General features: G+C 37.6%; 1 protein-coding gene across 1 annotated transcript in view; it reads left to right on the forward strand.

Annotated features, from left to right (window-relative positions):
• The first annotated feature begins 524 nt into the window (after window positions 1-524).
• The window catches only part of SPOCK3 (SPARC (osteonectin), cwcv and kazal like domains proteoglycan 3), a 232,363-nt gene continuing 212,248 nt past the window's right edge, over window positions 525-20,639 (forward strand). Inside the window, exons 1-2 of the mRNA XM_075149396.1 lie at window positions 525-599; window positions 821-994. Of these exons, the coding sequence (XP_075005497.1) occupies window positions 821-994 (174 nt within the window). The 5' untranslated portion in view covers window positions 525-599. The remainder of the gene's footprint in view (window positions 600-820; window positions 995-20,639) is intronic.

Here is a 20,639-nt window from a genome sequence, read left to right on the forward strand (position 1 = left end):
GTAACACAGAGTAACACAGGCGGCATTGCAATGCCAGCATGTACCTAAATCAGCATTCAGAGGCCATTTGAAAGCTTGTGTGTCTCCTTTTCCCTAAGGTACAGGAAGTTTTATCTTGCAATTACTGGCAGTTTTTGAAGATTGCAGCCGCCTAAGGATTTCTGCAGACTTCACCTGGGGTACGAGGTGCCAACACAGCTGTAGAAAAGTTCCAGCGGCTTCCACCCCCACCCGGCGGCACAGCGCAGCTCCTGCGGCGCCATGAGGGCGCGACGAAGGTGGCCCGTCCGGCCGGCGAGTCCCGCAGGTGCTCCCGGGCGGCAAGAGGGCAGAGGCCGAGCCTCGGCACTGCCCTGCGATGCTCACCTCCGCGCAGGCAGCTCCGCCGGCGGAAGCGCCTCCCGCCGCCCGCCCGCAGACCGTTAGCCCCGGCGCGGCGCCGCCGACGGCGCGCGGAGCGGCACGGGGGCGGGGCGGGGCGAGAGGCGGGCGGAGCGCGGGGCGCGGGGCGGACGGCCGCAGACGGCGGCGCGTGCGGGGAGGGAGCGGGCCGCCTTTCCGGCCGGGGCGAGGAGCGGGGTTGCGGGGCTTGCAGCAAGGTGACGGGCTGGGCAGCCGCCTCTCCCTCCCCCCCCCCACCTTTTTTCCGAGCGCTCCGCGTTGGGCTCCCTTTCCCACTGCCCCTTCCGCATCCCTTGCCCCTTTCGGGTGGGCGAGGGGGCCCGCTGCGGGCGGTTGTCCTGGTGCCCCGCCGGCTGCCCTCGGCTGGGGTTCGGCTCTGGTGTGGGTAACCCCCCTCCTCGTGTCTCCTCTCGTCCAGATGCTCAAGGTAGCAGCCTTCGTGTGCGTCTGTGCAGCAGCCTGGTGCAGCCCGGCGCTGGCGGCGGCGGCCGGGGGCAGACCGGACAGCGGCAATTTTCTGGACGATAAACAATGGCTCACGACCATCTCCCAGTACGACAAGGAGGTCGGGCAGTGGAACAAATTCCGAGACGTAAGTTCAACCCTTCCACCCTGCCAGCCGGCAGCCGCGCCCGGCCCGCTCCCCCGGCAGCCCCGCGGCTGGCGGTCTGGCTCCGTTCGCTGAGGGCATCCCTCGGGCAGGCAGGGCTGGGGTGCAGCCTCAACTTCCCCCCTTCTTCCCAGATTTTAATTTTTATTTTAATCCCCGGCGGCGCCTCGGCAGGAGGAGGGAGGTCCCGCCGGGCAGTTCCCGGTGCGCTGCCGCCGCGGAGCGGCGAGGACCTCCCGGTGTGCCCCGGGCCGTGCTGGGCGCCCAGCCCGCACCTCCGGGGCCCAGCGGGCCGGGCCGCGGGAGCTGCTTCCCGCCCTGCGGGTCGCCAGCCGTTAAAAGGTGGCGGCAGCGGCGGCGGTGGAAGGGGAGTTGCGTTTGCCCTTCCTCCTCCCCGTTTCCCGCCCCGCAGCGGGAGCGGCGGTGGCTGCGGGAAGGGCTGCGGTGGGGGCGCGCGCTGCGGCCGTTGGGCCCCGCTCCCTGCCGAAGCGGCGGCCAGGCCGGCCCGGGGCGGGGAGTGGGGGGCACGGGGCTCGCCCTGTCGCCACTCCGCGAGTGCCGGCCGGGGACGAGCCCCCTGCCACCTGGAAGCGTGCGCCGGGCGGGACTGCCCGGTCTCACCTTGCCGCTGTCAGAAGCGCCGCGAGGGGAGAAGGGGCTGCGAGCACAACCCGGAGGGGGGGCTTTGTGGGAGGTGCTGGAGCGGGGATCGTGGCAGGGAAGCCCGCTAAACAGGGCGGTAAGTTCTATAAACGGTGCGTCCGGGGTGCCTTGCAGGGGGTAGGTGAACACCAGACCCAGTCTGACCCGAATCTCATCAGTTACGAAACCTGCTACTGTGAGGTGGCTCTCGTCCTCCAGAGTGCTTCGCTTTTGCGCTTAGTTCGTTCTCTGTTTGTGGCAAGTCGAGTAAAACCCAATCAATTTTCAAAAGTCCTTCACATTTCTTTCAATGGAAAACGTTTCCCTTGATCTTCCAATATCCTGTGTTCTTTGATGTCACTTTCAAAAATCTGAATTCCAAGGATGCAAAATAATTTTCTGTTTAGCTTTACTGTATTGCTTACTGGATTTCTTTGATTTTGGTGTAAAGCATTGATTTGGTTTGTAACTTCGGAGTCAACAGGTTTCTCATGCTACAGCTTGCTGTTGACTGTGGTTTGCTGTAGTGAACTGAAGTAAATGTTTCTGAGAAGTCTCTTGTTTTTCTGAGAGCTGTAGTGTACTTGTGATGCATGTGTTTTCTAGCTTTATATATATGTTGCATGTGGGATGCAAACTTGGCTATTTATGTTAAGTAATTAGGAAAGAAGAGCTGCTGTTAGTTGTGGGAGAACTTATTTCCCCAATAGTTTCTATTAAACAGCATAATTTCAGTGTTTGAGAACACTCAAATTAGTATTCAGATATTTTTGTTTGCTTTGAATATCTTAAAAACTTACATTCATGTGAAAAAAACCTGTTCAGTGTACTGTACTTTAGGACCTTTGATTTTGGGGAAGAAAAAGTAGGCTGCTGGAAAACTCTAAAATAAGTACATCAGTTATATTTTATAATTGGGCAAAGTCATTTACGTAAGGACTACCCTGCAAGGCTGAAGAAGCTAAGTGCTCTCTAATGCCTGTCTCCTGGGTGCCCACTGACATATACTGTAATATTGGATATTAGCCAGATAATTTATTCTGTGACAAGTAGGTGTCCCCAAGGGTTTTAAGAGTGACTGCTTTGAGGAAGTACTGCATACTGATTCTTCTGAGGCAATTTACAAATATGCTGGCTTATTTATTTTTATACTGTTTAAATTTTATAAGGCTGGTACTTCAGTGAGGAATATGCTTTTATTTCTTGTGCAGAATGCTTGTATCCTATTGATTGGTACTCGATCTGGAATATTTATGGATGGTCCTAGTACTTCACAAGGCTCTCTCTTTAAAGCATGGATGGTTTTCAGTAATTCATAAGATATAATTGTAAAAAAGTTAAAAATTATGAGTTAATCTACCTGCACAAGAATGCATTAGAAAAATATCTTGCTTGTAAGAAGGACTGATCAATTATCATCCTTAAATATAACATGGTGTAGAAGTTATATTAACATCCTACAGTTTTATATAATTGGTGAATTTACTTCTATGACTGTAATTTGTTGGTTTTGAAATTGTGATTAGCAATTTAATTAGTAATTCAAATGTTGCTTCCTCTTAAGAGCAGCATTTTAAACATATGTAGGGGTAACTGTCATGCAGAGTTAAAATCAAAATAAAGGTATGCGTGGCCTGTGTTTGTAATTTAATTCTCTGGTCAAAGAGTAGCATATTTTTGAGGGCTTTAAATACCCTACAGATGTAAGGGTGAGATGGAATTCTGGTGTGAAAAGAAGTATTTAAAGGCTTAACTTAAGACTTAACTGACAGGACTGATTAATGTGGAAGATAATGACCCTGACTTCTGGCTCATTGGCTCAGTTTCTTAGAGTTTTAGATCACAGTGAGAAAGAACATAGTCATTCAGAAAGGGATCCCTTACAAAACCTAATAAACCAGGATATGATCTTTTATTTGTAAAAAAACAAAACCCAAAACAAACCCAAAAAACCCAAACCTAACTCTCTTAACATCCTCTAAAATGTCAGATTTGTCAGTAAAGGTTATTGACGTGAAAATATTAGCTAAGAACTTTTCAGTACTTTTTACAGGCAAATCTATAACTGAGTCTTCAGTTCTCTTGAAGGATCTTATCATTCTGACAAATCTGTTGAAAATAATGAGATAGGTATAGGCAAGAACTGTGCCTTAATGTGGAACAGTGGAAAGCTAAATGTATGTTAGAGGCTATCTTCTCACATCTTGTTCTTGTACAAAAATTGAGAATGGGCTCTTTCTTAAATAGGAGACTTTCCATCTTAAAGGTGGGGGGGAAGTGTATTCTTCATATGTCAAATATCAACTCCCCCAACCTGTATGTGCGAGTCAAACATTTTGAGTTACATACAAGGATATGTTTACTTTTTGCCTGTAGTAGCTGGGGAGAAAGAGTTTTTAACCTAATCTTAGTGCTGCTGCAGTCCAGTTGCTGAGTAGCTGCAACTCTTATGTCTGTCACTAAAATAAGTCTCAGAGTTGATGTGTTTATTAAGGTTTTTCAAGCTGCCTGGTTAGGCTGCTTCAGCAGCCAATGGTGTCACGATGCTGGGATGTCCTAGCCCATGTGTACCAATCATTTATTTATTTCACGCCTGGGAATTGAGGTTCTTTAGTAGATGCTAAGTTAGGGGGATCTTCTTCATTCATATTTTGTTATATTTATAGTGCTTTGTGCATTAGCACATCTTGTCTATGATGGTCGCACCAGACATTTGATAAAAACATATATACAAACCGCAGTTTGTGTAAAATGAAGATTATTCCTTTTAAAAAATGTAATTGGGTAGTGGCATTACATTTATACTCTCCTACTTAGAACATCCTAAATCTTATGTGTCAAACCTTCATTACTCATAATGCTGTAAATCTGTGGAGAAAAAATGTAGGAATAATTCTCTATTCTCTTTATGACTTGATTCCAAATAATGGTATTATTTTTATTCCTAGAACAAAACACAGTGGCTTTGTCATTTATAATCACATTGTCTTTTTATGTATTTTTTACTGCCAATTGGACAAAATTTCACACAACTGTAATTGTCTGTTGTATCGCTGTCTGAAAGCCTTTCAGAAACTTTAATTTTTATTTCTGTAAAATTCCATGAAGCAACATTCTTTAGGGTAACTCATTTTAGTCACTGATATTTGCAAACAGTGTCCTGTCCATTTCTGTTCATTAAAAGGATTGTATAATAAAGGTACTTTATATGGTAAATTTTGCTTGACGCTTAAGGAGAGTTATTTATGATCTAACTTGCTTGTTAGTGATTTTTACTTTTTCTTTTCAAAGAGATCATAATTTAAGCAATTCCTATATTTGCAAATTTAAGATGCATCAGGAACTTTGTAGTGAAAGATACTTGTAGTATATAAATAAACTCCGCACAACTCAACTATGGCATGGTATTGACATGGAATAATATGATCAATTGATCAATGTGATCAGTCGCATCATACCACAGTGTTACTATCATCCTACCAAATTAATACAGTTACCAAAGGTAAAGAAGGTAGAACAAAATTCAAGTAACAGACCTTAAAGCCTATCAGCTATGAAGGGGAAGTTTGCACTGGTAATACTACCTTTTACTCTGCTTCACTATGAAGTGTTCTCACATTGACCATCAAATATGTTGCCTTCTAAAACATTTGGTAAGTTTGGGCAGCTCATGTTGGCCTCCCAAATGACTCTTGAAGATATTTAAAGAATATGTTTTTTCAACATTAGTGAAATCTACATCTCTTTGTTTGGAAAGGAGATGAATCAAATACTAGGTCTCCATACCAATTCAGTAATTGCCAGCATTCATTATTCTTTTGTCTGTTTGGAGGTTTAAGGCTTCACAAAAACAAGCACCCTCCGCCTCCCCGCCTGCAACTAAGCTCCCCACCAACTATACACCTAGTGTTTCTTTACTGTTGTGAGCAGAACATCTCTGTCCAACTGTACAACCACGCAACTGCATCTCTGTACAACTAAGAAAGCCAAAGGCTGTTCTGGAAAGGATTCATCACAAGTTTTGTGCACTTTATTTTGTGATCACCATGTAAACATTTGGAAGGTTTTCATGTTTCCAGAGTAGAGTACTGATAACCTTATTTGAAGAGGAGAAGGACTTCTGTTCAACAGGTTTTTTGCATTGGGCTAGAATCCCTCCTAGTTTATGGAGGATCGTGAATGTACTTTAGAGGAAGTCAGTATTTAGGATTGGATAGTGCAGCACTCATCAGTCTTTCCTCACTAATGTTGACTCATTCTCTGTGAAAATAGGTCCAGTAGGCTTATTTGTGCTGTACTTTTTATGGTTCAGGGTAAATAAAACATACCTCTTTCCTTATCAGTGGGTAGGGCAGCTCTTTTACTACATACATATGTTTTAATAGAAAGTTATGATTATGACATCAGGAAAAAATGGAATTGCAGAACAGGAAAGATGAACTACTTCATTATCTTGTCCTAGGCTTAAGTTAAAACAAGAACTTGCTAATAAATTAAAATTACTTTTTCAGTTAGGGCACTGAATCTGTTTTCCACATGCCAGTTTGTTACTTGAAACTTTTTATTGGCTATTCTAAAGTGGTATCAGTCTTTCTCTTTTTTTCATGACTTATTTTGTATGATCTTAGTTTTGTTAATATGGTGAAGCAGGAAAAAATTTTGAAATCTAGGAGATATGACAGAAAGAATGAGTATTTTGTACCTACACCTATAATTACTACCTTTGAAATGAAACTAAGAAAGTAAGACTTGACCACTGTTTTTTAAACTGAAATGTAGGAAAATGGTAGGAATTTGCATTAATTTTAATTAATTAAGGAAATTTAAGGTGCTATTTAATTGTTCAGCACTTCTAAACGGAACATGGCAAATTATAATGGGAAGGAATAATGGAAATCTTAAATTTTCATTTCTTCTGTATTGTAGAAAACGGCTTCTGATTTTTATATGTGCGTTTAGTTTGTTCTCAAATATGGATTCCTTTTTTCTTCCATCTGATTACTTTTCCTCTGGTCTGTTTTTGCTGCTTGTTTCTAGTGACAAGTATTTTCTGTCTGCAAAGGTAGAGTCTACTAATCTCAAACTATTGTTAACATTGAACTCTTAACTGTCTCTTGGAAGGCATTAGCTTGGAAGCTCTTTATATAGCTAGCGTTTAGGAGTTAAGTAAACTGTAATGTGCTTTTCCTTAGATTGCCCTCATAATCTAAAGCAAAGCTGATAACATTGTTTCATCTTATCTTTATCTCCTTTCTTGAAGAATAATCTTTATTTTATTTGCTGTAGGTTGTTTAGTGGATATCGATACCTAGTCTTCTCTTGTCTTACCATTAAATCTTATTGGGATTGACTCTAGCCATCTGTGCTTATTATAGTGTAGTATAAATAGCTTTGTAATACACTAATAGATGGTAACAGAAACCGCATAGACTGTCTTGGTTTTACAATCAGAAACGAAAGATGTCTGGAGCAAGAGGTATATTATAAGGGGAAACTGAATGTAGAAAGCAATGGAATATGAGTGGAATTAGAATATCAATGTTTTTAGACTAACACCATCAATTCTTTTTTTCTGTCTCTTCCATCTCTATTACTTCATAATCATTGAAGCATTTGAAGTAAATAGCTGCAGAAAGGAGAAATAATAGCTTGCCTTAATATGTTTGCAAGTCTTGGCCTGTTTTGAAGCTTAACTCTTTCCTTTAAATAGGCACTGAAGTTTAAATAGTCGTGTGTTGTGTCTCTGTTGTCGTGTTGTGTCTGTCCCTGCCAAGATATGCTGAATGAAATAGGGAAATTTTTGAACAGTTGGTTATTTTTTTGGTACCTAGCTTTAGAGCAACTCCTAAGTTTTCAAGCATAAGGGAACTTTTATTCTAACCAAGGAATTTCTGTCTTTTCCCTATCAGTACATGAAAAGTACTTGTTAGTAAAATAGCTTCAGTTTTGCTTTGTGGATATTTTTCTAATGTAGACCTTTTTAAAAGTTGTGACACTGATTTTGCAGTGGTGTTTTATCTATTTGAATGTATTAGTAATCACAGATGAACAGCTTCTTTTTCTGCATCTGGTGTTAAGTCTCACTTTGACTATGCTCAATGCTGAAAATCTGCCTTGTTTGCCTTAGAAACAAATATTATGGAGGCAATGGTAGTAAATGCTAACATGCTGTATTGTATTAAAAGTTCTTGTAATTTTCCTATTTCTTGAAGTTTGATTTCTGAAAGGGAGAAGTTTGTGGCTAGTAATATCAGTGTTCAGAGCTTCACTGGGCATTTTTGCCTAATGTGAATGATCTTTAGTGATTTGTTAGATTTTTTTTTTTTTTAAATGATTTTTCACTTTTGCTTTCCCATCTCACCTCATTTAACACTGATAGATTACAATAGGAAAATTACTGTAGGAATTAATGATTTGCCTAAGAAAGGTGGTGCGGTGTAAGGTAGCAACCTTGGACGGGACACAAGGAGAGCCGGTACGAAATTCTAACCCATGACAAAGCTTTCACATTACACTAAGGGTGTGATTTCACTGCTCGGTTACTATCTTCACAAGTGCTTTAAGAGAACACGATAAGAGAATGGGTTTAAAAGATGTGAGTCATCCAAACATTTTGGTATTTTGCCACTTCCAGAGAGTATTGTCTTAATGTGTTGTTATTAAAGACTATCCAGTACTTGACGTTTTTCTGCAGAAAATTCTTATGAGCTATCTTTTTATTTTCTCAGGTGATGTGTAATCGTTGGCTCAAAGGGAACTGTAGTTTGCAGCTTGTTCAGCATCTGTCTAAAAAAGTCTGCACGTCATCAAATAATTTTATGTAGTGCACTTACACTGAGGCCTGCATAGAGTTGAAATCAAACTCCTTTGACGTTTTTGAGCTTGCATCAATGATGAAATTCATTCCAGTTGTTAAATCTGTGTAGCATAGCAGTGAGAAGTACAGAACTTGCTCCTCGGTATATGCTTCCTAGTGTGGAAAATGACCTGTGTTTTAACAGCTATTTATTAAAATAGAGGGAAGTTATTAATATGAAGACTGTGGGATATATATTTAATAATGCATGTACCTTTAAGGATTTGGTGGTTGTTCTGTTGGTGACTGAAACATCACTTTAGCAGAAAACCCAGACAATGATTCTTATAAGCAGAATCAATTGGCTGGTATGTAAAGCAGCAATGCCAGGAATCCATTGTATAAAGTGCCCTTCCAGCCTTTGCAGAAGAGTAAGTTAACCAGTTCGGTCAGATTTAGGAAGCCCATGTGAAACTCTGGGAAATCTTTGTATTCATAAAGTTTAAGGCCAAAATAGACCATTGGATTTGATAATATGCTTGCCCTTGGCTCATTAATTTTTATCCTGACAGATTGTATTAAACCCAAAAATTCTAGTTGGGCAAGAGCGTTTCAGGAGGCTGTACTGTGTGCTACTGGCATAGATTAAGATAAAGATTTGATCTCTAAGGCCTGCAATGTGAGGGAATTAATTAGTCACAATATTCCTAGATGATCTAGGCAGCAAACTTAAGCTATTTTGCAGTAGAATAAGGAAGAATACCATTTAGGTTCACACTAATCTGATCTGGGAGTGTTTCCTTCTTTGGCCCAAATATGACAATGACTAGGACTGGTGCTTGATTAATCTTTCTTATACTAATTTGTCCTTTAAAAGGAATTCTATTGTGGCACCTTCCTAGCATTTTCTTGTGTTTCTTGAATTGTCAGTTAATTGTGGCCAATTACTTTTATGCGAAAGATCACAAATGATGTTGGAATACAAGCCAATTCAAATCCTAAGGAAGATGGAGAAATGGCTTCTGAATTTCCATTAAGATACTCACCGAGATATATATTCGTTGTCTTATTCTGGAATTTAAGTGTTTAAACATACTAAGGATTAGGTAGGCAGTCTTGTTTCCAACACCCAGGAATGAAGAGCATGAACATGAAGAACTCAGTAGGTTCATACATTCCAAAGCCAGCAAAGGGCTATCAGATTGCTCACTGTACTGCAAATAGCGTGCAATATTTCTTACGTGAACTGGATTAAAGCACACTAAGTGCATATCTATTTTTCTAAATCTTAATAAATCTATCATCTCCCTCCTAAACTGTTAAGCTGTTTAATTTTTCATCCACATGCTTATTTTGTTTTGAACTTGAATGTATCTAAATTTACTCAGGAATTCTTGGTAGGCAGTTATAAGGTCCTGTTTTGATGAACTCTGGTACTTGTGGCATGAATAGACAGAATTTCTTTACACTAGTAAGAAAAAGACTCAGTTGTGTTAGGAAAACAGGCAATTGGTTCCACCTGTGATGTGATATTCTTGGGTTCCTCAAAAGAAAATATCCTCTCAAAGAATGCAGGGATGTATGGCCAAAACTTCATTGGAGTTACTGTGAGTAATACCTTAACAAAGTTAAGTGTAACATGATGATGAATCACGCAGGTCTAGTCTCATAAAGATGGAGGAGGAGGGATATGCAGAAGTAGACTTAACTATGTAGTTTTGTACTGCAGATTAAACTAATATAGACGTATAAAACCTGAAAACATTTCAATGTTCTTCACTAGGACTGAATGTGTATTTATAAACTGGATTCTACGCAGCCTTAACCTTCAGAGACCTCTGTGCCTGGTTTGGACAAAAGCTACCATACCTTTCTGTCTTTGCTTACCTTTTAGATATGCTGAATGTTTACAATTCCTCTTTTTTTCCTTTCCTGCATATGAAACTCTCACTTTTCTTCCTCCAAGTTTTCTACATTTGGATTGTAGCATAGCTTCTGTAAGTTGAAGACATGAGTAACATTTTTCCCCAGAAGTTTTTAATGTACTAATGTTGTGGAGTATTTGATGTTCAGCACATTGAAAAGTTGAGCTCTTGTGTTTTTTATAATAAATATGAATGCATGCCACATGCGTGTGTGAGTGCATGCACACACATATGCGTAGCCTAACTGATACCTCAGATCAATACAATTTAAAGAGATTTTACTCTGTCCATCCATCATACTGGGGAGCAAAATACCTCACAATATTAGAAGTATTTCATAGGTCCAACCTCATCATGTCTGCAGATCTCATCTTACCATCAGATTTTGATATCCCATTGATTGCAGATCATTTTTGGGCATATACTGAGAGTGATGTGGATTTAACAATGTTTGTGGTGTGCAGAATAAAATAGTAATTCCGAATTTGTATCTCAAATATGTGAGGCAGTTGTCTACAATAGTTTCAGTTCATTGGCTGGAAGAAATACCTGATTTTTTACATGCCTTTAGATATCACATAAGAACAAAACACGTATGACTGCAAATGTCTAGAGATTTTCAAGAAAATGTTTGTGTCGAATTCCAGTTTCCCCAAGAAAGTAGGAGAAAGTATCAAAAATATTTTAATAAAATTTGTGAAATTATTCTGCGAAGCAAAACTGAAGTTAGACTTTAACAGTGCTTATCTAGTTATAAAATGTGATAGCATTTTACATAATTTATGTTTTAAAAAAATCTTTCTTGTCAAACTGATATTCCTTTAGTTTGAAAATAAGGGGATCTTTAGAATTTTTTATAGAAAGAGTTGGACTGTTGACTTTCCAGCCCTGTTTGAGTGTAGTTGGGCTATTCAACAGCATGAATATTAGGAAACTTTTTTCTTAAAATGTTGCAAGTTACTGTCAAACATTAATAATAATAAAAAGTTCAGCTTATTAATAATATCTGTATAATACTGTTTTTTCCACAGATATTTCTGCTTTTTAATCTTTATTCTAATGCAGATAAAGGTTAGCAGTTTGCACATACTTAATTCCCACATGCACAGATCCTACTCTTGCTTGGTTTTATCAGAAAGAAAATTTTTTACTGAATAAATGTACTAGTTGAAACTAAAATTTCTATAGCTGTAAAATTATGCACCTTATTTATACAATTGATTTTAAAATATATCAATTTTCATAATTTGCTTATACTGTGATGAAACAAAATTCAGCTTGAAAATCAAGTAGATATATTTTCAGATTTGACAACTGAATTTTTCAGTTGCTTAACTTAGGTAGCTTTAGGCAAACAGCTTGCTCATTAGACCAAAAAACCTGCCAAGAGTAATCAAGCATAGGGATGAAACAAAAGACATTGTGATTTACCGTTTTATGCTTGGCGTTTATCAAGAGAAGTGCTTGATTGAAGGAAAAAGAAGGAAAAAAAAGAAAAGAAAAAAAAATTCTCATAATGCTGAATTAATTACTATCATAAAATTTGAAAGATCTCAGTGATGTGTAGTCAACTAGCCTTGTAATGCCTGAATTGTTATAGGAATTCTTTCAAATAGTGTATTTTTAGGGAATTTTGCAGGAAGTGAAGCGCTTCTGCTGAAGTATTTTTTTTTCCTCCATCTTTATCAAACCTTCATTATGGATTTCACTGGGATAATGTTGTATTAGACTGGATCTCAATCCAGTTTGTATGGAATCTTTCCTTGTCTAATTGAGGTCACTGAGAATATGTTCACTGATGTTTGTGAGAGGTGGAGTAAATCTTTAATTATGCCAGTCTACTTATTTAAAATCATTATTTGAACATTAAGTCTACAAAACAGACTTCTGAATATATTTTGCATCTTTGAAAAAATGGAAAGAAAGCAAACTTGAACTGGAGAACAAACTAAGTCATCCCGGCAATGATAACTTTTCTTCCTTAAAAAATCCTATCTAGTGGTCTAAAGTAGAATACATATTAAGGTTGTTGCATGGTTTGTTTGGCTTTTTTCCTTTTTTTTTTTCTTTTTGCTTTACTATGTATAAGGGAATTCTTAATTCGTTGCTACTTCTTGGAGCACAGTGAAAACATTGTTTCTTTATTTCCTTAAGCTACTGGATTTGATTGGGGATTTTATTTCTCTTTTTAAATGAATTATTTTTCTGAATAAGTTGTTACTTGTTTTTTATTCTGCTCCCACCCCCGCATTGGTGAGGTGAGGGTAGAAAACAATCTTTCGGTTTCACTGATGTGATCGAAATAGTTCATTTTGGCTAATTCATCTGAGAGAGTTTCTGCTATAGTCTGTGCCCGATTCATTTGCTACATCGTTTCACGGAGTTGCAGGTAGGTGCCTCTGTGCTGCCTTACATGCCAAGCTTCTACAATGAATTGCATATTGTATGATGCATGCTGCTTTCCCCTCTAGCTGAATCCCATGCTGCACTGTGCAAAACAGTGCAGAGATTCCGTTAAGTGGGAGGGTGGCAATTATTAATAGAAAAAAAGAAAATCAGACAAGCATAAAAAAGCTGTGCAGTGCATAGCAAGACAATATTACTGAGGCAAGATTTTAATCCTGTATCAGAAAGGCCATTTATACAGATAATAATACTATTAAAAACTAAGGCTGAATAACCTATTTTGTGAGAAGTATTAAAGCATCTGCTGCATGGCTTAAGTCTGTGGGAAATTATATGAGTTTATGGCAAAGCTAAGCACTGGAATGATTTGCCTAGTATTTGTTTCTTTTATCTGCAACTGGATTTTACTTCATTTTTTTTACTCCCCTGGGTTCTGATGCTGGACTAGATTGATCATCTAGTATTAGTAATTCTTAGATATCCCAAGAAAGGTGCAAATCTGTAGGCAGTGCTTTATCTTGAATTGAGAAGTATATGGTGGGTTTTTTTTTGTGTCAGCAAGCTCACATGAACAAACTGCCATGTACCAAGGAACCAGGGATCTGGTTTAAGTAAGATATACCATAGTATAATTCAAGCTAACTTTTTTGAAGTCTGTAATTTGTTCTCTGTTCTTATTATGGTATATCCTGCTTACCTCACTTGTCTTAAGAGTTCTGAAGTTCTGTTACACTTGCCTCAGCTTTATTTTCTTACAAGGCTACTGGGTCACTTGACGTTTCTAACATTTCTATTTTTCCTCATCTTTATTCAGAAATCTATTAAACTATTCGTTACTTCCCTCCTCTGCCTATGCAACACGGAGATTATGTGTTGTACATGTTTATATATTTTCTCTAAACTAAAACATTTTACATCACTTTCCTTTTATGAGGTTCACCAGAAAATTAGAAACGAGGGGATGATGAAATGAAAATCAAAATTGTATTGCCGTTATGGTCAACTATAGGGATTTGCAGCATGTACATTCTTTGTACAGAGATTTCTTTGATAATGGTCATGCTGATAAATATCCCTGTCTATCCAGCCTTTTCATCAGGTTCAAGTCCCTGGTCATTCCCATAAACATTTCAGTGGCAGTGTCCTTTCTCAGAGGCTTCAGACAAGAACCCGTGATTTTATGGCTTCTTTACACCAGTTGAAATTATTTTTATGTATCTGATATGAAGGAACTGGAAAAACAGGGGTGAAGAAAGAACCCCTTTCTCTTTCAACCTGGATCTAAATATTGAAGATCTCTTCTGTTTTAATCAGTTAAGTGCATAGGACTATAAACTCTGAAACTGAAGGTCAGCAGCACCAACCATTGCACACTTTGGGAGTAGTGTTAGTAAACGTGTAACTCCCTGCCCTCTTTGAATGTAGATTAGTAGAAAGTTGCTCAGTATAGTTGCATTGTATCAGAAATAGAAATTCTCATCTAATGTGACGAAACTCAAGGATCAATTAGATCAGAATTCCAGGTCTTATCATCACTTACACCGTGAATTTGGAAGAATTTTTTTTATCATTCTCTTTGAGATTTAAACTTCAAGTGAGAGTTCAGAGTTGGAATATTTTTGTCCTTTCTGACAGGAGACTATGAACCTATAAGTCTTCCTTCTTGCCTCTTGCAAGTTTAAGTTTCTTAAAGAAGGATTTAAGTGAATGGTGTGCTTGCTTAAGTTAAATACCTATAACAAAAATCTGTTTTATTTGTGTGTATATTCTGTGGAACTTGAGTGTGACTCTTAGATAACACTTTCTGCTTTTCAAAATGCAGTTACTGTTGTATTTTTGAGTTTTTCATTTAGGAGTTACGATGTGCCTAACTTCTATAACAAACCAGGGCAATTTGGCAGGGAAAATGTCCTGAAGACAGTGTAGGTTGTTCACTAGGAAAAGGATTTAAGAAATTATATGCAATTAAGAGGAGGTTAAGGGCTTCACTCCAATGGCATAAAATTAGTTAAGGTCCTGACGCTATGATTTAGCTGTGCATTGCTGCTCTGAGTGATTTTTGGCTTGAACTGTTAGGAACAGGTAGTTGTAATGACTGGCTGGTATCTCTGCCGCCAAGTAGATTTCTAGGACAGGGGAGAATCCCAAAATCTTCTTCAAAGACTATGTATTAGCTTTCTGAGAAAAGTTTGAGAAAATATGTGAAGTTTCATGGAACACCAGAATACTTTAAGCATTTTATTTGCTGAATACAAAATAGTATTACCCCACCCCATAACCTTTGCTTTAAAGTTAAAAATAGGTAACACAAATATGAAAGAATTATTCCATGTTGTCCTTTGATTTACTGTTTCTCTCCTGGTTTAATGTCCAGATTCAATTTATGTTGTTTCTTCTCTATTTTGTTTCTTACACACAGCAATTAAATCGGCACTCTAGGGAGAAAGCGTTAAGAATAATTTAGAAGGTTCTTAAAGAAAAAAAAAAAATCATGGTTTTATGATCACATGAAAAGAACAGAGTATTGTTTCATGATTTCTTGTTGTGAGAATAGAACAGCACAATTTGTGAGAATATATTTATCCAAAGGCATCTGGGTACCTAGAGTTCTTCTCTCATTGATGTCTAGTTACCCTAGCTAGACAACCTACTGTGTGTGCTTATTTTGAGAAATGGAATTTATCTGATTCTTTTATCTATATCAGATTCCTAGTTTATTTCTAGGAGTCTGTCTTTTACTACACTAGAAAAATAACTTGCTTATTTCCTTAAGGTCTCCTAGTAATGTGCTGAAAATAAGACTAAGTGCCAAGTCTTAGTTTTCACAATGATCATTAATGTTTGAACACACAAGTTTATTGCATCGTAAACTATGAAGGATGAGATGGTCTTGTAGACTGATCTGTTAATATAGCATTTAAACATAAAGATTAATTTTTAGTCCAGTGCCATTGATCAATATGATTGACATCAATCTTAAAGGAGTTCTGACACTGGGTTTCTAAGATGAACCAAACTGACAGTGTAGTCATGCTTAATTAGGCGCTACTGGGTTTGTAGGTTTTCTCATGTCCTGAGTGCTCTGTTTTCTATCCAGCGAAGAATTTAGACCTATGGTTAATGTAAGCCTTATGAATAGACTTCCTTTTAAATCACTTGCTATGTTTCAATTAAGTGAGACCTTTAGTTTGTGTTAAGATCATTCCTATCTAGCCATTTTCTTTTTCTGCTGTTCATTCCAGGTTTTTTTTTTTTTAGATATAATTGTTGAGTTTGTTTGCTTTTGGTATAGATAATGCTGCTATTGGGGGGTTTGAAATCTATTTCTCATTAACTATTTTTCCCATAAAGCTTTTTAATAAAATGAACTTGGTTTAAAATAGATGACATTTAATGAAAAAAAAAGTTATGGATACTTTCTTCAAGTGGAAAAGCTGTATGAGAATTTCTGTGCATCATTGTCTATCCTATTGAGAAAGACATGCTACAGTGTTATTAGGGACTTTGTTCCTTTGCTAAACATAAGACCTCAATTGCAAAACATGAAACTGGAAGCAGGAATGAAGGTAATATTGCATAAGCTACCAGGGATGAAACTTCTAATTTTCCTGTTGGTAATTTCAAGGTTTTTTTTTTTGTTTTTCACTGAGTTCAGAAGGTATTTTCTCCTTACAGCCAAAGGTTCTTTCATTATGTATTTTACTAACTACCAAAAATGGGTTTTGGTGCCACTACCATTTAAAGTAAGGTATGTAAAGTTTTGAAACTTTGTTTTTCTATGTTGACTAAAATCCCATTTTTTAAAAATTTAGATTAAAAGTGTACCCTGCTTTGACTAATGATTAGTAGACCTCTCTGGAACATGTAATGACTTAATAAATGATGTAGAGAAAGAAATAATGTGGAGAGTGAAATATTCTATGCCTTACATTCCTTTAAATATTAAAAAATTGGTAAATTTGGTTGGTTTATTCATATTTTGGTGTTTGATAAATTTCTTAAATAGCAAAACACAAATGTCAGTGTCTGTTAATTTTAGACCAGAAAGAAAACAAAAGTTGCAGGCATTAATTCTGAGGTGGTCCAACAAGCTGCGCCATTATATTTTGGTTGGAGAAAAGACAGATGTATTGCTCTACCTGTCCAATTATACTACTATTATGATGTGATCTACATGATTTTTGAATCCACTTTTCTGGGATCACTTTCTTTTTACTAGCATTTAAAAGAAAAGTTTGCATTTCTTCTTTTGTCTTTTAACAGATGTTTCTCTATTGAAAAACAACAATTTTTATCCATAAATGTTAGTTGTGTGGGAAATTAGATGTTATATTTAATGGAACCAACACCAATATTCAGAATTAAGTTTTTATCCTGATTCTGCAGGGACTTATGTTTTTCTGCACTGCTTTGTGTGTGTGTGTAGTATTTTTTTCTGTGTAAAACAATCTTGATGCAAGAAGATTACTTTGACACTTCAGAAAGTAAAACTCTACTACTTTGGAAAGATTAATTGTAGCACCGGTTTCTTTGACAGTCTAGTTCACATTTGAGACACAATAAAGGAAATACTATAAACTGTCAAACTACTTGAAATGTAGTTGGTTCTTTTTTTAGGAAATGTTAATATTGCTGCTTTTGTGGACCAATGAAACTTGCAAACTTCTTTTAAATTAAGTTTCTTATTATTATGCAATGTAAGTATACAAAACATAGAATTTGTGGAGGGATCTGCTGTGCAGGAACAAGTAATACTAGTGCCAGTTAATATCAGATCAGGTATGTAGAAACCTGTAAATTAATTTCTAGGTAATTATTTGCAGGTGTAACTATCCTGAGTAAACACTGTTCTTTTCAGTAGATTAAACTTTATTCTAGATGAATAGACATTAAGAAACCCAAAGTCTTTTCAGTAGTTCACATAGTTTATCTTATTTGGGACAGCTCTGAAATTTTTATGTTTGATAGTAAAGCTGAAAGGAAGATTGTGTTCAAATGTAAGGTGTCACTCAGTTTCTGCAACTTCAGCTATGTACTCCATCTTTTTAGTGTACTTTTCTGTGCCTGAAAATTCTATGGTATTTCCTTTATGTCTGGACACACCCCACCCACCCCTGCCCACGACTTACCTCTTTTAAAGTTAAATGTTTCTGTGATACACAAATTGTCAGTTAGTTTATTTTGTACCCTGGCTTGCAGGACATGGATTTTAGAAACTTGCCTTATTTGTAAACCTACTTGTTCTTCTGTAAATGTGTTTTTGTTGTAGAACTTTCACAATAACTTACTGAAGAATAAGCAATAACTAATCAAGTACAGCAGAAGGCAAGGGCATGACCTCAATTTTTTATATCCTAGGGGTGCACTTACTATATGAAGTGTCGTATGAATATCATGAACTGTGGGCCAGGTTTCCTTTAGCAACCAAATCCCATAGTTTTTGTGCTTTCTTTACAGCTAGAGCTGCTGCTCTGAGGTGCTGTTCTGAACTAGATTTTTATGTTTTTTGACTTCCCTGGGACAGTTTTGTGTTGGTAAAAAATTGTTTCAGGTTCTGTAGGACTACTGATGAATTCAGCAGAAGATGAAAGTAACTTTAAATTGAACACATGTTGGTTTTTAGATGGAAAATAACCTTATGCAGTGGGATTTCTGTATCTTTTTTTATTATTAAGAAAAAGAAAAAAGCAATTTGGACTTTTCTGTGTGAAATTAATTATTTTTGTGAGATCTGATGATTTGAACTGAAATGTTTGAAACTGTAAACAGTCAATTTCTCTTCATTAAGACATTTTTTGTAGGAAACAGAGTGACATTTATTTGAGAAACTTGGTATGGGAAGTTGCATGCTCAAAGACTTGTAGCATTAAGTGTTACACAACAGCATCTGGAAAAAAATCACCAGATGTATTGTTTATATGTGAAAGGTTCTCATGGGTTGTGGTGAATTCAAGGTAGAATTCTGACCTAGGAATGAAAATGATGTACGCTATCAGACTATTGAAAAAATATTGTAAAACACATGATGAAAACTTTTGAATGAAAACTAGATGTGTGATATATTGCTATTTACAATCCAGTGATATTATGCACTCCCAATTCTTACAGTTGTTTAGCAATGCTGAAATTTATTTGTAGTCTATGCATTTCTTGGTTGTTTCTGTCAGTATGTATTCTTCCCTCTCTGCCCCTGTATCACTGATTTAGTATGAAAGCATACAACATGGTACTACAGTATGGTTTCACAGTAGGCATTATAGTTCTTGATGGATTTTGGTGATTGATTGTTATAGAGGTCTGTGTAGTTCTTACGCTTGTATTTAAAAAAAAAAAAACACACCAAAAAACCAAACAACAAAAAAACGCCCCAAAAGAAACAACCTGCTGCATATAATTAAATGTTCTGGTTATTAAGTTAGTATTAATGGATTTGGTTGTTTGGTGAATAATTCTTTATCTTCAGCATACATAGTCTAATTAAAGGGACAAAGTACACTTAATATTTGCTTTCCGTTTTTAAGGAGTAATTTCATCTGCTTTGCATTTTCACATACTTTCCCATTTGCTTTTATTGCTCTACTACCACGTTTTTCATATTGTAATGTCTTGTGATTACTTTCGTGTTGCTTTATTAGATAACTAATGGAACAAAGGAAGCTGAGAGGTTCTCTAGGGGAAACAGCAAAATAAAATGTTGATAAATATACAACATAAGCACTAGAAGGATATTATCACTGATATAAAAAATTATAGCAATAGTATGGTAATTTCTTCATAACTGGATTTTTAAAGTCAGTATGATGTGTTTTAGATTTATTTAGGAGCAAAACAACAGGACAAATATGTGGCTGTTTGCAGCAGGAGCAGGCTTTTTGTGTGTGTGTGTATATATGCACACGATGGACTTTTTTGGCATAGAAGTCTATTGACTATTAACTATAGGATCAAGACATTAATATTATTCTCTTTTTTTTTAGACTGCAAGAAGAAAAAACAGGTGATACCAGATGTTCATTTTACTTTTTCTTTAACTCTAATTACAGAGCTAAGCTTGAGGAAAGTATGTTCTAGGTTCTTTTTATTGACCGCCTTGCCATATGTGGTGTGACATACATTAAGTTTGTAGGAAAATTAAAAGCTGCTTTTTTTTTTTAATTTCTTTTGCAGGTAAAATTTCCATTATACGTTGTTGTTATTTTACTTTAAAAGGACTCTTGCAAAAATACAGTCTTGTTAGATTTGTCATGTGTACAATTAAACCTTTGGTCTCATATAGATGTTTTTCATTTAAGTTGGGAAGGTTAGGAAGACTTAAATCAGTTTGTGATAAATGGACAGTACGTCATTCTTGCCATCTCAATTTTAGTGAGGGTAGAGAGAAGCTTGGAATTACTTTTCTCCCAAATTGAAATGGAAGATCTTACTACAATTCTTCGTCATTTGTTCAGAAAAGTATTTGTCACCAGGGCATCAGTCACTCCTGTGGGTATTAATTTCTACTGAGCACTTTTTCTATCAGTGGTGGAAATGCATCTGTGATTTTTATCTTGGAGTGATATAAGCCACTGATTCAGGTAATATTTTGCTGAAGTCACCAACAGTCTGCTGAATTAAGTGCCAGGTCCTGCACTTTGGCCACAACAACCCCAGGCAACGCTACAGGCTTGGGGAAGAGTGGCTGGAAAGCTGCCCAGAGGAAAAGGACCTGGGGGTGCTGGTTGACAGCCGGCTGAACATGAGCCGGCAGTGTGCCCAGGTGGCCAAGAAGGCCAACGGCATTCTGGCCTGTATCAGGAATAGTGTGCCCAGCAGGAGTAGGGAGGTGATCGTGCCCCTGTACTCGGCACTGGTGAGGCCG

This window comes from Calonectris borealis, chromosome 4 (assembly GCF_964195595.1).
Source record: "Calonectris borealis chromosome 4, bCalBor7.hap1.2, whole genome shotgun sequence".
Classification (NCBI taxonomy): Eukaryota; Metazoa; Chordata; class Aves; order Procellariiformes; family Procellariidae; genus Calonectris; species Calonectris borealis.